This window comes from Embiotoca jacksoni, unplaced genomic scaffold (assembly GCF_022577435.1).
Source record: "Embiotoca jacksoni isolate LCO1_2020_lvr unplaced genomic scaffold, fEmbJac1.0.p SCAF_8, whole genome shotgun sequence".
Classification (NCBI taxonomy): domain Eukaryota; kingdom Metazoa; phylum Chordata; class Actinopteri; family Embiotocidae; genus Embiotoca; species Embiotoca jacksoni.
The window spans coordinates 13,225,995-13,245,043 of NW_027185436.1; the positions used below are offsets into that span (position 1 = coordinate 13,225,995).

Below are 19,049 nucleotides of genomic sequence, written 5' to 3' on the forward strand. Positions count from 1 at the left end.
TCTGTTGTTTTAATATCTTTGCTTCCTCATTTGGAGACGTTAGCAGTCAGGAAACAGTGGAAAGGTTTTGATGCTGCATCTTAATCGTCATCCTGTGTCACTGCTGCCGTCAACATTTCCGTGGAAATGAATGTGGTCTATCAGGTGAGTGACCTTGTCCTAGCAGTTATTTAAAGGTGAGGCACAGTCAAGGAATGGAAATATGTTAGGAGCTAATTTCTATAAGACTTAGTATACCTTTTTAATCCTGCTCCACCCTACCCCCTGACTGAAACTGGGATTTACTGCAACAACTGCACTCTCACTCTTTCGCACTGAAAGAAGTGCAGCATTCACGGGCTGTTTCAGGGTTTCAAGCAGAACAGCAGTCTTAAGAGCAGCTCTTTTATGTGTCCTGGTAGTCAGTATCAATACAATAAATGTCACACTGGTACGTTGTAACAATAGCTGATACTCCTGCAGCAGCAGCAGCAGCAGCACGATGCATGAACAGAAAGCAGGCATTGCGATAAGTGGGCAGCCAGACAAGGCAGTGCAGTGGGGAGAGCAGCAAGTCTTTGATCAGGTTTAGCTGGCAAATCAGGTCTTTGAAATCTGACGGCGAAGCTGAAAGGATCTGAACAGAAAGGCAAGCAGCCTCTAGCTGAGAGAGAGAGAGAGAGAGAGAGAGAGAGAGAGAGAGAGAGAGTGTGTGTGTGTGTGTGTGTTTAGGAAAGAGAGAGGAGGGGTGGGAGGACGAGAGCGGGGAACGGTGAGAATTCATGCTGTGTTAGCATCCCCTCAGCAACTCCATCAATACTGCGTACAGCTGAGAAACTGGCAAAGGTCCTCCGTGCTGCATTTTCAGGCTCGGCCAGCGCAACAGAGAAACTCCCACGACCGGTCGACTCTAGTCTGCTGCTGGAGGGGAGCTCTGAGAGGGGCAGAGCGCACCCACACACACTCGCACACTGACTGGAGCCTCTGCGGCATCAAGAGGCTGAAGAGGAGCGCGGAGGAGGGCACAGAGGGACGCACAGACTGGGAATACTCCAGCGAAGAGAGCCAATCCCGGACAGGGACAGGACCGCGAGGGGACTTGTGCTAATATGCTACCGTGCTCCGCAGGGGAAGCTGAGCACCGGGAAGTTTGACAGGATCTCAGTGCACCTGTTCCATGTACGCCGGTAAACTGATTTATTATCTTTACTCTACCCTTTTTTTTTTTTTTTTTAACTTTTCATCTGATTTGTGTGTGTGATGCTGTGTGTAGAATCAGACCTATTTCTTACAGTGGTTTTTTTTTTTTTCCTGCATTGGTGCATTGTGATCACATACAGTACTTGGAAGGAAGTTGTTTGCTCTCTAGTACAGACAGCAGCCCTATTCCAAGGAGACCCATCTACTGTGGTGCAGTTTATTACCTGAAATCACACCGTCAATCAATTCTAAACTCTTTTACCAATCAATATGAAATTCATAATAGACAGTTTACACCTGCCACTCTTAAAAACACATCAAATATCTCTCACATCTCAAATTAGCCTGATTTTCTACTAGCCTTTGACAATAACTGTCTATTTGTGTGTGTGTGTGTGTGTGTGTGTGTGCGTGTGTGTGTGTGTGTGCGTGCGTGCATGCTGGGAAACTAGTCAATAGCAGAATTGTTATATGGAAGCACAAGCCCCCCTGGTGGGGTGTACACCCGTCATTTCTACTTTTCCATGACATCATGGAGGGTTATCACTCAAAGCAGCCGCAAAATGACCTGATACAACTCGGCAGAGCCCTTGTTAAGTAGATTTAGCTCAACAGAAAAAAAAAACATACAGAGGTTTGGGTTAACTCGGTGTGTTTTAAAGACATGAAACCACTCAAAACTTGGCTTTTGATGAGCTCAGTAGAGTAAAATAGTAAACAATGCTGAATGATGTGTTGTGTGTTTTCTTGAGCCATATGGCATCTACACTTTGCATTGTTCTCAACACTTTGGTTTGTTTTTAATGCCTTTTAAACCTTAATTATGACTAGGGAAATATGATTTACATTTCAGGTTTTTTAAATTCCTCTTTTTCCATTATTTTATTCAAAATGTTTTGGGATAATTAAAATAAGTACAACCTGCACTCTAGTCACGTTGAGCTGTTGTCACTTCTTCCAAGCCATTACTACCATTCATACCATACAAGCAAACACATATACAACTTTATTTAAACCTGGACAAGAATGATGTGAATGAACTTGCTCACACACAAGAGTTTCTTGATGGGATTTTGGTAACTGTTACCCACACGCTTTTTGTTTCATAGCCTAAAAGACATAGGCAGTGGAGTAACTACAGGTTAGTCAAAAGCTTCTTGACATTTCAGGGAACATCATGGTGCACTTTGGCATACATCTCAATTGGCTTGAGACTCTTTCCTACTTGCCTGAATTTTTAAAACAAGAGCTGCAAAGATGCCAAAAAGATCAAAGATGAAAACTTTTTAAATTTCCCTCACTTGTCAGTTACACTGAAGGCCTCCTTAAGCTGACAGTAAACAAAATAACAGATCACTAACAGCCTGCTAAAAGAACACATTTGCTCAACACCTGGCTTACGCAATCACAGGACGATTCCCCAGGTTTATCTTGTATTTCACAAACTGGGAGACCCTGAGGGAAAAAGGTGTGGTCAAATATTAAGTGTTGTGAGTTCTTGTCCTTTTTATCAGTGGAGGATCACAGAACCCCAATTGTTAACTGCAGGCCAACCTGTCAGGATACCTGCCAAGCAAGCGCAACCACTTTGGCCATCAGCGTCCCTGCCTTTTTCACTCACAGTTAGTTTATAGATTGCCTGCTCGCCACCAACCGGGAGTTGCATTTTGCTAATTATCTCTCCAACATTCCAGTAACAGTTATTCAATTTGTAGGGAAGTGAGGGAAAATGACAGCTTGTTTGCAAGTAGGATTATTAGCACTGCTTGGGGACAGGCCCAACAGTGAGAGAGCGGGATCTGCGTCATATGTTGTGAGGACCAAATCTGCTTAGCCTACTTTAGTTCTGCACACAATATCTTGCGTTTGCTGGAACTCCAGTATGGTAGCTCTTTGTGATCCAATTAGTTGTTCATCAAATTTTCATTGGTGACAAATTATTAAAGTGGCAACACGTGAGAGACGAGTTTCCTTACACGGCTTCTCTCTTTGGGAGTGAAATAATATGTTGTATTCAGTATGTAGTCAAATGCACAACATCAAAGCCTCAGTGTTGGTGTAAAAAAAGGCTCTGGCAATGCAACCTTAACAGCCAATTAATCGCTATAGAAACCTCAGATAGAAACCTCAGTCCAAGCAGGTTGGAAACCCCTGTGCCATGCAGCAAACAGCCTCTTCAGATGGTCACTTCAATGACTTAAAATCAAGAAAACATTAGCTTTTGTCTGCATAGATGACCAAATGTAAGTAGAATGTGCCGGTAACTAGAAATTGTTCCAAGTTATATTGGTGTTAAAAAGATAGTTGTTTTGAGTTAGTTTAGTTCAATATATTGACTTGTTAGCCTTCATGTTGCATGCACTGTATTTTGATGACGAATGTAACCATGTTGGTTGGACTTCACCTTACTGCTGTTTACTTGTAGATACTTTATAGCTGTTCTGGATTGGATTAAAAGACTATTCTGCCTATGTACCTCATATTCTTAAACTTTCAAGTTAGTTCTATAAATTAAAAACTTCCCCTTACTGCTGTTTACTAGAAAAGACTGTTGGTGATCACTTTTGAGAAAGCTAAATAGTTCAGCTCAATTTGTGGTCATAATCAGTATGGCTACAGGAAGAGAGCCTCAATGATCCACTCACTTTTATCATCCCCTCTTCACCTAAACGATTAAGGGATCAAGGGAACTACTGCCGTGGCAGTCACAGGTACATAGACATGAAGAGGAGGAGAGAGGGGAAATTTATGGACCTAACAGCAGGACAAGAAGCCCTCAAAAGGTCAAATCACCATTTCAAAGCTCATGCATTTTTTTCTAACTAAAATATTACTCTACAAAGTAACCAATAACTATAGATCTAAAATATATATATATATATATATATATATATATATATATAGCATTTAAAAGCTCAATATTTTCCTCTTACATGTGGTGGAATGGAAATATTAAGGGAGCAGAAAATGAATATGCAAGTAAAGTACAAGTAGCTCAGAATTATACTTAGGTAGATTGATTAAATGCCCTTGTTACTTTCACCCATTTAAAACAAATATATAGTTTAAGTACAAGAACTCAGTCTTAGCTGCAGAGTTGTGGCCAGTTAGACGAGATCTTTCCATTTCTCATTTGTTCTCAGGAACTTTTTCAAAGCAGTGCTCCATTCAACACTGAACACTTTTTTTTCTGAAGTTCAAGGACATTAAGATGTGCTCAGAATATCAAGCAGCCCTTTTGGTTGTACCTCAAAAGGATAATTTAGTGATGGATTGCACCATATCGAGCGATACACCTGCCATCCAGTGTCGGCTCAGATTCACAGCAGCCAGTGCTCCGTGAGTAACTAATTACAGTATGTGTGGGTGAAATACCAGAGCTGGCAGAAATGTGAGGGTAATGTCGCAACAAAACAAGGGGGATTTTGAAACTCAAGGGGCCCCTGCTTCCCTTTAAAGCAAAGTGTGACGAGAAAGTTAATAGGTGTCGGAGTGCTGTTAATATTTAACAGTTTTCCATGCAATATGCATGAATAAAGGTAACAATGTGTGTGGAAATGTTCCTAATTAACACAATTGCTTCCTTTTTACAAGCACTAACATGTTACATAGACACACACAAAAAAAGTAGTTTAGTTAGCGCTCTTCTACACTTGAATTCGGTATCCTTCAGACATTTTAGAGCAACCTAAGCCAGTTTTGTTGATAAACAACACAAACACATGGTGACTTGAACTTATATTAAGACACAGGACCATAAACGTGTATGGAGACAAAGGGGCACCACATGTTCTGTTAAAGACAAAACTGTAAATCCATCCATCCATCCATTATCTATACCCGCTTTATTCTGCACAGGGTCACTGGGGGGCTGGAGCCTATCCCAGCACACTTTGGGCGAAGACAGATCGCCAGTCCATCACAGGGTCAGAACTGTAAATGAAAAGCTAAAGTTTTTATCTGACATCAGTCAAAAAGCAAAATATTTCTAACATTTAGGCTACTGACAACTCTGTTCTGTTCGGGGACTTCACAATCATGTACACTGATGGGTCACATCATTGTATACAGTATATGTGTGTTGTTGACGATGTCGCTCCCTCTGTCCATGCAGATTATGTGGAGGAGCTGACGTGTGCGATGGCCAACTTGGACCTGCAGGTTCTCATACCTCCAGTTCTACATTATTGTTACCTCCCAACCAAGCAGCCGAGCCCGAGGGTCTGACCAAGACTCCCCTCCATCTCCCCCCTCCCTCCCTCTCCCTGGGTGTCCCTCAATCCTGGGCCCATCATGGGAGGATGCTTCTCCAAACCCAAACCAGGCGAGCAGCATGATTCTTTAACTCAAGCAGTGGTGGATTAGTTTCGTGACAACTAATTCATATACTTAGAGCAATAACAGGTTGTGTAGTTCAGAAAAAAAACGTGCTTCTTGAGTGCATAATGTGAAATTATTGATGAAATTGTGTTAAGAAGGTATTGAAACGTATATTGTAAGATGTTCATGTTATTTTGTCCACCCTATATGTTGTATCCTGCCAGTATTTCTAGTAGGACTGTGATACAATTTAAATATTTATCATAAGATTAAGGACATTTCCTCTGATTCTTGGAATGAGGAATGTAAAAGTGAGTGAGAAGTAAAAGCTACTAGGAGAGGAAAGGATATTACTGATGTTCAGAACATAAATTTATCTTATTAAGGAGATAAATATGTCAATTATGAGAGTAACAAGACAAGACCAAAATCTAGTGTATGGCTGGAACATGTATAAAATGCTAAGAGGGCTTTTAATTTGAAACAAAACAGTAAATTGCCCCCAATTAACCGACCAATGGTGACTAGATATGGGGTGGCTGCGGCTCAGATGGTAAATGGGTGAATGGGAGGTAAAAATTGTAAGAGTGCTTTGTAGACCTCTAAGGAAGGCGTTATATAAGAGCAGACCAGTTACCATTCAACTCTGAACAATATGGTTGTATTATCTGATGGAATAGTCCATGGTAGCAGCAGAAATTCAGCAGCACTAGACAGTTTTGGGAGGACAAACATCGATGTTATAATATTGAATACGATTTTCACACACTTACAGTATGTTCTGCGGTAAGCGGAAGCTGCAGGTGTTTTTTGCTGATGTTAATGTTACATCAACAGGCTCTTGGCTGCTAGCAGTGGTGCTGCTAATGAGCTTGTTGCTCCCGACCTGCATTTGGTGCTGTTTGGGTTTGACTTTCGAAGCTGTGCTGTACCGTTGGATCCTGTTCGTGTTCTATTTGGGCTCTTTTGCAGGCAGGTCGAGATTATTGTAAGGTTGGTGTAGCGTCACTTAGACTTACCACAGATAGAGAAAGAGCAGGCAGGTAAGAACGGGAACAGATGTCACGTCGCATCACGTAGTGCCTTCTGAGTGATGCAGTTTATATAGGGCCATTATGAATTGGCGATTAACCTGGTATGCAGAGAGCAGGAAAAGAGTACCAGCAGCATTTGAGATGTGCTGATGCGCAAGAAAAAGTCACGGTATGTTGAAGAGAAAAATGTATTTAAGGACAGTTTGACCTGTTTGAATGATTTTAAAAGCTGTTGCCTCCAAATCCTGTTAAGCACGTCCTCTCAGCCTCCTCTGTTTGCAGTATAATGTTTTGTGTGGGAGGAATTTAAATGCTCTGTGTGGCATCTTTGGTCAAGAGGATTACATAGTGAGACACGAATATAAAAATGTAACATGGTATGTGTATGTATTTCAGTGTTAGCATGGCTAGCAGATACTGCATTCTTCATTGCATTCTTGCATGTGCTAATAACCCACTGTACCTATTCAGCTGTATAGAGACCCAGAAGCTTGGAGATCACGTTGTCTGTTTAGTGGAGATGAAGTGAGAAAGATCAGGCATTAGTTGTATGCAAATGATAGAGGAGAGGCTGCTGACTGTCAGGCCTCTGAAGACTAATTTGTCGGTGTCAATCACAGCGTCACCTTCAGCTTCTAACACTCAATGGAAAATCTAACTTAGCAGGAATATCTATCAAAACAGTCTTTCACACAGTGGGAGGGTTTTAAGTTGTCTTTATATTTAATAGATTCACATAAGAGACCTGTGCATCAATTCAGTAGTATTGACTGAAAGTAAATTTTCTGTCATGTCTATCTTGTAAAGGTATGTTTAGTTTAAAATCACAGAAATAGCTCAATTTAATGCATACTTTTAAACAATATATTGTGCGGGCTTATCATAATAGATAGTAACGACAAAATCGACCCAACTACTACAATAAAGCACAGCTTACATATAAGCTTATAATAACTAATCACATCCAATGATTTACGTGGTTTACACTAACTATGCTGTGAGGAGAGAGTTTGGGAAGTTTTAGAAATCAGTTCTTAAACATCATGAAAGAAAATAGTTAAATGTAAAACCATTTTTGAAGATATTGTAAAAGGTTTTTCATACAACTTAAAAGACATAAAAATATATGAGACCATCCCTTCACTCAAGCGAGAGTTTGATAGTAGTTATATGAAGTTACAGAAGCTCAAAGTGGAGCAGAACATGTGAATCAAGTTATCTTTCTATTCACATGCATGCACGCATATAAATATTAAAAAGTAAATCTGCTGTGTTGAAGTTACTTTGGTAAAGCAGTTAAGTAAAGTAAATTACGTTAGTGGTATTTAACCACGTCTAAAAGTTTTATATTTTAAGTTGACGTTCGTCATGACTCGTGAGAATTAGCTTATACACGTTTAATATAAATTTCCTTAACATTAAAATATCCAAATAAAGTCCTCATATATCCTGTTTAAAAATAAAGTTCCTCATAAATATTCAACAAAAAGGGCAGAGTCCAGGGCTGAAGTCACTTACAGGTTCAAATCCATCAGTCTCAAAGCATTAAATCGGAAAAGATGGTAGTTTTAGCTTTCCATGAAAATGTAAAAGTGGTCTATTCTGAAGCTTTAAACTGAAAGTGTAAATGAAGATAGCTCCTGCCCTAAATATGCAGTAAATACGGTATACTGAATAGCTCCAAATTTAAGTGTAAGTGGGAGTACGTTGGCACTGTGACAAGATCTACCAGGAAGGGAGAGCTTTAAAGACTTGGCGCACTGCCTTAATTTGCATAAGAATGCAAAGAAATACAGAAAGGTTATGAACGCTGTGAAATTATACCAAAGGATGTAAACACACTGTGCTTCCTCTCAAATAAATGCATGTGTTTGAAAGCTGTAATCATTGAAAAAGATCAAATTAAAAGTATCACAGAAAATATTCTGATACATGATCTAAACCAGATATCTACTTAGTACTGATCAGATGAAGCATCAGTGTGGCGATGTCCCGTTCAGCCTCAGATATTACAGCAGCATCTGGAGATTCTCTTCAGCTGTGGAAAGCTTTCTCTTTCTTTTCTCCTGCAATTGCACTCACTATTATGATTTTCCATTGATTTTAATTAAGACTCACTCAGCAGGAGAAAATTCCAGCCAGATTACTGAGTAAGAACCGGATGATCAGCAAATTTTTCCAGCCGAACAGATAAAGCCTGCTGCAGTGAAAAAAGGAGTTACACAACCATTTTCTAATGTTCACACATATAAACGCAACAGTAGTGCATCATTTGTCATATGTTGAATGTCCTCCCCCGAAAAAACACAGATTAATGTGCTACACCCTATTGCGGTCTTTAGGAAGGCAGCAAAACTGGAAATTTACACAAAACACTTAAAAAGCTGTACTTAAATTGGGTTTTTGCGTTCATGTCATTTTCTCCCATGGACATTCAAATTATTTACAGTGCAGAATTTAAACACATCGCTTTCCTGTGAAAATCATGTTTTCCAACATAAACTCATTGAGAAGTGAATGAGTGTATATATAATTCTTTTGTATAAAATTGCTGGCGCTACCTCTCTATCACATCACATCACATGACATGACATTAGGCATGATCAGCAACAGTATTACAGAATGTTTGGTTTTACTCTGCATGGGAACATTTAAGTGCTTAATGACTGATTTCCTGCTGTTTAAAAAAACAGGTGTAGTGTGTGTTTTAATCATTTTGACTATTATATTGAATGTTGAACAACTGAATGGGAGCTCCTGCCCAGAAGGCAGAAAAGGAACAAAAGAAAAGGCAAGAAAAAAAAATTGAAGAAAAGGGGACCCTCAAACACTTCACCTGCTTCCTGCTTTCATTTGTTTCAGCTGTGGAGATGTCAGACTCAATTTGTCCTGTAGTTGTAGACATCTCTCCTAGCTGAAAGGCAAATTACTATTCCAAAGCACTGGAGACGAAGATCGAAATAAAATAACTAAGCAAAGTAATTCAGCAATAATAGTGGTGATTTGGTAGTGATGATAACCTGCCAGTATGATAACAGATTTCTATCTAAAAGAATCGTTTGGCTTCTAAATCCAAATAATTGCACTACATTTGTTCAGTCATGCATTTTCAGATGTTTTCTAAGCGAGATGTGTCTGTGTTGTGCAGTTGAAGTTAAAGTGGAACTCTCTCTCCTGGAAAAAGAAAAAGAGGTGGACGGGCTGTCGCCTAATGGCAAAGCGAGTCCCTTTGCTGACTGTAGACCTAACGGGGCCCTGGCACACGGCTCTGATGACGACTCCACCCCACTCCCACTCTACCACAAACCACGGGATTATGTGGAGGCCTCCGTGTGCCATGTTAAAGATCTGGAAAACGGACAGTAAGACAATGAAAAATACCGTTTTTTTTACTTTCACAGACACACAGACACATGCACACATGGATGCAGAGGTAAATAAGCTGTTGTGTGCCGTTAATGCTCAATCAATCATTAACATATCAGAGGGAAATTAATCCAGAAGTTTCATTTCCTACCTTTAATAGTTATTTTTAATAACTAAACTGACCACATTTGTCATACTTTCATAACTGTCTTATTGTTTTTGGGTTAACTGTCCCTATAATTTAGCTGTAGCTTAGAGACACTGCTACCTCTGCTAACCTGCAGAGAGCATTTGTCCTTTGCCTTTGTGGGTTTACTTGAAGCAGCCACACCTTTCTGTTTTTGTGTGTTTGACAGGATGCGAGAGGTTGACTTGGGAAGCGGAAGAGCTTTGTTGATCAAAGAACACGGGGAGTTCTCAGCCATGGGCCACAAGTGTCCACACTACGGAGCACCCCTGGTCAAAGGTGAGAAATAAATTCTCATGTAAACTACAACTCTACTAATAGGCAGAGGCTTACCAACATCAGGCGTTAATTCCAGTTTAACATTGTTAATATTATATCAGAGCAGACATTTGACTTACTTGGCACTTTCTGTCACTCCAGGCGTGCTGTCAAAAGGACATGTGCGTTGTCCCTGGCACGGTGCGTGTTTCAACATCGCAACAGGAGAGATCGAGGACTTCCCTGGTCTGGACAGCCTGCCTACCTTCCAGGTGAACTTCCTCAGTCTCATAACACATTCCCTGCCTTACCCTGTCTCTAAGCACCATCAAAAAGTGTACACATTGCTCATGTCTGTTTGCTCCAGGTCAGAGTTGAAAAAGACAAGGTGATCATTCGTGCAAACAAGCAGGTAACAAGAACCAGAATGTGGAGAGTTTATGCAGGAAAGTAAATGGACCTCCTGATTGATCTGAGATCTCTCTTTAAACATTTCCAGGCTCTTCAGTCACAGAAAAGGTCAAAGCCCATGGCCCGATGCTCAGCAGTCATTAACTCCAGCACAAGCTTCAGCCATGTTCTCATCATTGGCTCAGGTTAGTGTGTTTTTGTCCATTTATTTTTACCTCAGGGATGCAGGCTTGTATGTTTAATAATTCACTGTTGACCCTTAATTCCAAGATCTTTCTTTGATTTTTCACTTTCAAAGTCACGCGCATCTTTTTCGGTAATTTAATGAATTTGTTGGCAGGTCCAGCAGGTCTGGTGTGTGCAGAGACACTGAGGCAAGAGGGCTTCACCGATCGCATTGTCATGTGCACCATGGACAGACATCCTCCATACGACAGGCCTAAACTGAGTAAGGTTTGTACACAGACCTCCGCCACATGCACTGAGACAGGACTCACTTTGCCAAGAAAGTTATGTAACAGACTGCAGCGGTGCTGCTGTGGTCAGTGGTGCTAAAACAGGAGCTCTCTGCGGAACAGCTACGCACTTCACTGCAGCCAAACTTAGAAGAAAATGACTTGTGCGGAAGTAAACAGACATACCATTAAAAGCCTGATTGATTATCTTTTTCTTCCAACATTATTGTAGAAAATGATTGATTTACTGCACATAAATATCAGATGCATCATCGGAATTACAGATTTCAGGTTTAACGGTGACTCCTGTTGAAACTGACGATTTTAATCTTAAAATAACATTTCTAAACCGTGTCCCAAAGAGTGAGAATGATTGTTTTTGGATGGAGGGATTCTTATCTTACTTTTTACTTAGCGCTAACTTGCTATTCCTTAGTCCTTAGACAGCACAGCAGAGCAGCTGAGATTGCGCTCCATGGACTTCCTGCAGGACCACGACATTGAACTACTCACAGAGAAAGAGGTGAGAGGTAGTGACCTCCCAACCTGAAGTGAAGATTGCCCTTTTTTAAATTTTTTTTTAATTTACTCACAAATCTAACATGTCTGACTGTGTGAGTCTCCACTGTTTGTTTCAGGTTGTGGCAATAGATGTGAAAACACGATCTGTGACCTTTGAAGATGGCTTGAGGATGGAGTACAGGAAACTATTTGTTGCTACAGGAAGCAGGTTCGGAAAAGTATTCATTTCACACGATAATTCAGCAGCTCATATTACAAATGAATTTACTGACCTGGAATTTTTTCCATGTCTTGCTTTAAAGACCAAAACCGATGACCTACAAGGGGAAAGACGTCAGTAACGTCTTTCACCTCAGGACACCTGAGGATGCTAACAGCACAGCGAGGCTAGCCAACAACAAGAACGCTGTGATTGTGGGAACGTCATTTGTTGGTGAGACACAGACACATTTATAAAACACTATCTTCTCATTTGGGCTGATTAAGATGGCCAATTAAGATAAGGTAATTCTAGAAAATGTTAAAACTCTCTCTGGAGATATTCTACCTAAGTAAACTCCAAAGAGCCTTTTATAGGGGTCAAAAGGTATTTGGTGAGTGTGAAGAATAAAACTTATTTATTAAGTGACTAAAGTCCTACTTAAAGTAAAGTGTAAGAGTAACCTTTAAATGCAGCTCTTACGTGATCGCATGTTTAATTGCATGTTTTACCAGCCAATCAGAGACAAGACTTTACCCTGCATCTGCTCCAATGCTTAAAAAATCTTTACATTGTGCTCAGTGATGTATAATTTACACTTTGAATTCATTTTAACAATCTAATAAAAGTATTAATTATATACATACACAGACTAAGATGAAACTAACGGAAATTGCCTGAAATAGAATCAACATGATAATCTGCATCAAAAAAACACAACGTAAGAGACATTATTTTGGAAAATCAGTCTAAAATCAGTCAAAAGGTGTCTTTTTTTCTGTAGGAGAGCCATTTAAAATGTAATCAATGCCAACCAGAGGTGCTCTCTGTCTCTCTCTGTCTGTCTCTCTCTCTCTCTCTCTCTCTCTCTCTCTCTCTCTCTCTCTCTCCCCGTTTTATTTTGACTGAAACGTTTTGGGGATTCTCCTACCCTGTATGAAAGCATCCACATTTTTGTTTCTCCACTCATCTATTCAGGGTTTTCCTCTCGTTTGTCACCGCTCCATGTCAGTCAGCATTAACTACTGTGCATATTAACTATATGCTGTTTATTTGCTGTGTCGGCAGGGATGGAGGTGGCTGCCGCTCTGACTGACAAGGCCCACTCGGTCTCTATCATCGGGATCGAGTCCGTCCCCTTTAAAAAAGCTCTCGGGGAGAAAGTAGGGAAATCCATAATGAAGGTAGAGACTCACTCCTGGGAAAGCAAGCTTTTCAGAACATGAAGCGCCTCCACAATCAGCATTCTCCCTGAGAGGAAACTATTATTTAAGATGCAAATCATGTTTTTCTGGTCAATACTGCAGCACAAAGAGGGACTGTAAATCTTCTCGTTAGCAGTGATTGATCATTCAGACACATGTAAATTCAGCCGTTAACTCCCCCTAATGCTGTTTTTTTTTATGTGCTTACTGTGACTGTTTTGTCTTTGCAGCTGTTTGAGGCAAACAGGGTGAAGTTCTACATGCTGAACGAGGTATCAGAGATGATTGGCCAACATGGACAGGTATTCAGAAAGTGAGAGAAACAGCATGACATGATGCTCGGACGCACCATCCTCCCCTGTTTAATATATGGTGAAAGTCATGAGAAACAGGGATATTAACCAGAATTAAGGCTTGAAGTGTGTCAACTTTAAAGCCCTAAAAATTGGGTTTTAAAGTAAATGGTAAATGGTCTGCAATTGTAAATTATATATTTACACAAGTATTAGGTATAACATAAAAGGATTAAAGGAGCAACTAGACTTAGATTTAAAAAAGAAACATCCCACATTTATTATTTATTGAGAGTTTAACAGTTGAAATGTTCATCAGGCTGTGGTTTGATCAGATTCGACTGAGAGTATGGAAGCAAACGTCCTCACAAATAATTAAAAAAAATGATTTTGATTCTGAGCCTGTTTGAAAGGACTCCTTATTATATTTACACAGTGCACTATACAGGTAATAGTTTACTCTATCGCAGAGGTGCCCAAACTCTTTCCTACAAAGGGCAAAAAATTATTGTGGCAGAAGGATTGCGAGCAAAAATAAATGTTAATGTTATGTGAGATTACATTTCATTAAAATGTGATATATTTTACAGAAAATTGAAATATAAAATTATTCTAAGTCTAAAATTTTATTTCAGAATAATTATAACACTACTCTTTAATCTGCGTAATAGTAATTTTATTATTTTGCAGAAATTCTTGTCAAAAACAGCTGTCTTGCCAATTTTTTCTAAATGATCTCTTGTCAGTGTGCCACTGCTTCAATCTCACGTCTTGACTGGCAGGTCAAAGTCAGTGACTCAACAGCTTAAACATTGGCAGAAATTCCTGTTTTTACTATATGTTATAAACCTCATTGAAAGAAGCTCATTGAAAAACGTATCTTCAGTTCCTTTAAGAATAATCTTCATTGTATGAAAGTTGTTAATGTACGGTACGAATGAATACACCAGGACATGACCTGGACATCTTGTTCTTTCTGTTTCTCAGCTGAAAGAGGTTGTATTGAAGAGTGGAAAAGTCCTGCGAGCAGATGTGTGTGTCATTGGAGCAGGTGATAAAATGTTAAATCCGTCAATTAGTACATATTAAAAATGACTTTGGATTAATCTAAAAATGTGGTTTCTTGGCAGCTCCATGTTTAATCTGTTTCCTTGTTCTCCTCTCCTCCAGGAAGCGTTCCTGCAACAGGTTTTCTGAAACAAAGCGGCATCCACTTGGACTCAAAGGGCTTCATCACTGTGAACAAGGTACTTTACAAAGCCTCAAGCCTGACTCAATGTTTTTTTGTCCAATTTTGTTTATTTGTTTTCGCTAAACCTTCTCCCAGATGATGCAGACAAATGTTGACGGGGTCTTTGCTGGAGGAGACGTGGTGATGTTTCCTTTCCCACCGCGCAACAACAAGAAGGTGAACATCCCTCACTGGCAAATGGCTCATGTACACGGTGAGTGTGTGGCAGCTTCATCCTGACTGCACGGACACTGTGTACCTTAAGGTGGCTATAAGTTTTTGTTATGTGCTCATCAATGATTTTTGTTGTCGTCCTCACTGACAGGAAGGGTGGCAGCTCTCAGCATGATGGGCAGAGCCACTGAGATCAAAACTGTGCCTTACTTCTGGTCAGCCATGTTTGGGAAGACCATACGCTATGCAGGTAGGCAGCCCTGTGTTTGCTTTAGTGACATTTTATTGGACCTGCTGGAAGAGGAGGATCAGAGGTGGAAAAGTAGCTGAATTGTGCTGTGAACTGTTGTTACTACACTGCCATCTAGCTGTAAAACTAAATTCTAAGACCACAGACCAGGACTCCAGCTTGAATTTAAGTGTTTATCTTTCTGTTTGTTGAGGTTATGGTGATGGATTTGATGATGTCATTATACAAGGAGATTTGGATGAACTACGATTTGTGGCGTTTTATACCAGGTAATGTTTACTTACTGTTCAAGTTTCATAACAAAATCATAAATCGACTACAATATGCACAATAAAGGCATGTTCAATCTTAATAATTGTGAATTTATTTAGATTTTTTTTTTTTATTGTGAGTCCTTATCTCGTTTGAGTCCTTCTCATTGTTTCCTCCTCCGGTCCATCTATAGGAGTGAGGAGGTGGTTGCTGTTGCCAGCATGAACTATGATCCCATTGTATCCCGAGTGGCAGAGGTCTTAGGATCTGGAAAGACGATTAAGAAACGAGATGTGGAGTAAGTCTCCTTTCAAGTCTTAAATCTGGTCGTGGTTACAATAGCTGTTATGTTCTTTAGGTGACTTTAATCACATGAAAAGTATTTTACACACCAACAAGTCGGTGTATTGTGAAAACACAACAGAATGAAAACACAGGTTGTTATTTTACATGCTTGATTAAAACCGTAAAAACTGCATTTTATTTATTTGATCTTTTTCTCATGATTTCCTAGAAGTCCCCTGGAAATAATTAACTTGCACAATTTATAAATGAAATACACACATTTATATAAGTTTAAAAAAAAGAAAAAAGAATCAGTCCAATTATTTAGTACTTAAATAGTTTGCTTAAAAAGCAGTTGTAACTTTCCTTTAATTTGCCTGTTATGTATTTTCAAGTATATACAAACAGTTGATGCATTTTAGCAAACTTTAATGTTGTTGTAAGCAAGTATATTTTAAAGACTATAGTAACAGTAGCAGTTTGGTATTAATTAGTATTTTAGTTTTATTAGTAATTAATTACTGTTTATTAATGATCTTCCATCAGTCATCCACAACTATGGAAGTTCACAAGCCACAACGTAATCATTTTGTTATTTCAAGAAAATATAGCTTGTTTTTTTTCATGGTAACAGCTTATTTATTTTGTTATTTCAAGAAAATATAGCTTGTTTTTTTTTATGATAACAGCTTATTTGTTTTGTTATTTTAAGGAAACAAAAGGCAGATTTCTCAGTTTCTCGGTCTCAGCAGGATCACTGAAATGCAGCCGAGCTGATTTTTTTTCTCTAAATGATGTTTTCTCTCCCAAAAAGACACAATGCGATTTCTGCCTGTTAGACCTTGACTGAAGTACTGTGTGACGTGTATTGATTAATAATAACAACTTGATCCGACATTTTCAGCTTGAGTAAGTTGTCAAGACATCATCTATGCATGCTGACATGGCACATAATAAGTAATAAGAGGAAACAACCTTTTGATTTCTTCTGGCAACTTGTTCATTATCTCGTTATCTTGAGATAACAACCAAAAAAAATTATTTCAGGCATGGCCATTCTTGCCTTCTGTACACAAGAGGTGATAGATAATAAAAGAAATACGACAACCAAACATAGTTATTATCACCATTTGTGATATTTGATTACACACGAGCACTTTCTGACAGTGTTGTCCTTCACAGTCATGTTAAAAACTCATGGAGAGACGTTGAGCATTAAGTTTCACGCTCCAGAAATAACTGTTTGACCAAAACATTTTTAACTCAAGGTCCACTTAGATCTCTTCCAAAGTTTTCAGCTGCAGTGCTTCAATAAAGAAATATACATATTATAAGTAGTTCATTGATTAAATAAATAATATGAAGGTTTTAGTTCAAATTTCTTGTTCATATAAAATGCAGACATATGACAATAGTGGAAATAGTCTTTTGATGTACATTAATTAACACAATGTCTGTGAATACCTTCATTTTATGTTTTAACCGTTTTATTGTTTACATACTAATATTTCTCAAATATATTTTTTGTTTTTTCATGTTCAGCTGAGCTGCTGTGCATTGACAGAAAGATGTTCTTGCTTGTATTTCAAGTTAATTGTAATAAATTAATTCCTCCTATGATAAAGACCAAAAGACTTACAGTACTTAAGAGTTACATTACAATTAGGAATTACAAGGCCTGTAAAATACCATGTTCTTACATGATAATGTGGCGGTAGCAGTGTTGGCTTAATGTTGCATACCTTTCTGTCCGTTTTGTTTTGTTTTAATGTGACTAGTGTTCCTTATGTCCTTTCGTGTTTTTCCTTTCTAATAACGCACTCACGAAAATTGAAGGATGTTAGCACGACTTGGCAAGTATGGAAAAATATGAGCTTTTCCTCTTTTCTGTTTCACACATAATGACCACATGTAGGGAGCTGCCACTTATCCATTAGCCCGTGCTACAATAAATGTGTATCTGCATGTGTCTAATTGCTGGATTTTGTGTTGCAGGACTGGAGACATTTCTTGGTTGATTGACAAAGGCTCTCAATAACTTCACATCACATGAAGGTCCCAAAGGACAGACCCACAGTCCACTGGACACCTCAATATGGACACTTATGGTGCTGAGAAACTGAGCAGCTATCCCAGTCTATTCATAAACACACACACACACACACACACACACACACACACACACACACACACACACACACACACACACACACACACACACTCACAGAGGACATGACTGTGTCTGTTTGAGACACACTTACCCGAGGACATTACGGAAACTTTCTTTTGTTCCTGAGAGACACTTAACGTGACAAACGAAGTCTGAAGACACTGAATATTGTCTTTTATTGACAATGTTTCACAACAAAGCAATATTGGATTCAGCCTCGGCGCAGCTGCAAGATGTATCTACCTGTACACTTTTGTTTATAAGAAGCCAGGGATGGGCATTGGCATTGTTTTGTACAAATAACATTGTATATAGTTATAATCCTGAACTGCACTGTAACAAACTAAGAGCAATTTCAACAGACTCGGTCGTATGCGCGCATACAGACCTTAGACCTGCATGGAATAACTTACTATAATAGGAGTTAAAAAAACAAACCATTGAGCCCCAAACCAGAGAAATTTCAATGTAGACACATCAACAAGCAAAGCTTAAATGTGAAACAAAAGAAACTGCATCATCACCTCAGCAGAACCCTGAATGCTGCTTTAACTGACTGAGTAACAATCACACACACACACACACACACACACACACACGCGCGCACACACGCGCGCACACACGCGCGCACACGCGCGCACACACACACAGCTCTAATTTGCGATTAATTGTTAGAATGACAATGTACCTCTTTGTATTGGTTGCCTTGCTAGTAGCGTGCACAAATGAAATTCGTATACTTTGATCTCACGTTAGTTCTTGCACAACAAATTAATGTATTTTCTAACAAAGAGCTGTAGCTCCTGTAGACGAATGAAATAGCAGCTTAAGGTTATTTTTGATAGCAGTCACCTGCATAGGGGCATTATTTGTTACTAACTCAGGGAACTGAGGTTTATGGCCTGGGCTTACTGGTCCTTTTGCAGAAATGATATTATTGCTTTAATAATTTTTTTCCCCAGTCATTTTAATTTCACTGGTTCTCTCATTCTCATGCAGAAATGCTTGCAGTGTATTTTGGGGTATAAAGCAGATGTTTGATTACATCCCGGTGTGCTGAAGATCCCTAAATACTTGAGCCCTGACACACAGGTCAACACAGCAATTAAAACACAGCATTGTTCTTCCTACAGATGAGCCTGGAATGGCATTTTTATAACTAAACTTTGAAATAAAAGTCTTCCAACAATAACTATTCATTGCTTTACATCACATTTCATTAGTTGGTTGTGTGTACATTCTTGACTTTATTAACCAG

The 19,049-nt window shown here is 39.2% G+C and overlaps 1 protein-coding gene across 4 annotated transcripts; it reads left to right on the forward strand.

Annotated features, from left to right (window-relative positions):
- Window positions 1–71: 71 nt before the first annotated feature.
- Window positions 72–18,987, forward strand: LOC138215789 (apoptosis-inducing factor 3). 4 transcript variants are annotated; one of them, XM_069178176.1, is made up of 22 exons: window positions 72–144; window positions 848–1,166; window positions 5,294–5,503; window positions 9,682–9,895; window positions 10,256–10,365; window positions 10,507–10,616; window positions 10,712–10,756; window positions 10,844–10,940; window positions 11,096–11,208; window positions 11,647–11,733; window positions 11,849–11,940; window positions 12,035–12,165; window positions 13,000–13,115; window positions 13,367–13,438; window positions 14,417–14,480; window positions 14,600–14,676; window positions 14,757–14,874; window positions 14,986–15,084; window positions 15,278–15,353; window positions 15,530–15,634; window positions 17,458–17,478; window positions 17,617–18,987. In XM_069178176.1, the coding sequence occupies exons 3-22, from the start codon at window positions 5,473–5,475 to the stop codon at window positions 17,657–17,659; spliced, it is 1,821 nt and encodes a 606-aa protein (XP_069034277.1). In that variant the 5' UTR covers window positions 72–144; window positions 848–1,166; window positions 5,294–5,472; the 3' UTR covers window positions 17,660–18,987. The 4 variants fall into 4 exon arrangements, with proteins under 4 accessions (XP_069034277.1, XP_069034281.1, XP_069034279.1 ...); XM_069178180.1 differs by lacking the exon at window positions 72–144 and having other exon boundaries at window positions 722–1,166; window positions 17,458–17,474; XM_069178178.1 differs by lacking the exon at window positions 72–144 and having other exon boundaries at window positions 722–1,158.
- Window positions 18,988–19,049: the final 62 nt, after the last annotated feature.

Bases quoted from the DNA above. Each gene is read 5' to 3' on its own strand.
- LOC138215789 (XM_069178176.1), top strand. From the start codon at position 5,473: ATGGGAGGATGCTTCTCCAAACCCAAACCAG. The intron at 10,366-10,506 runs GTGAGAAATAAA...CTGTCACTCCAG, and splicing joins CGGAGCACCCCTGGTCAAAG to GCGTGCTGTCAAAAGGACAT. The intron at 10,941-11,095 runs GTTAGTGTGTTT...ATTTGTTGGCAG, and splicing joins TGTTCTCATCATTGGCTCAG to GTCCAGCAGGTCTGGTGTGT.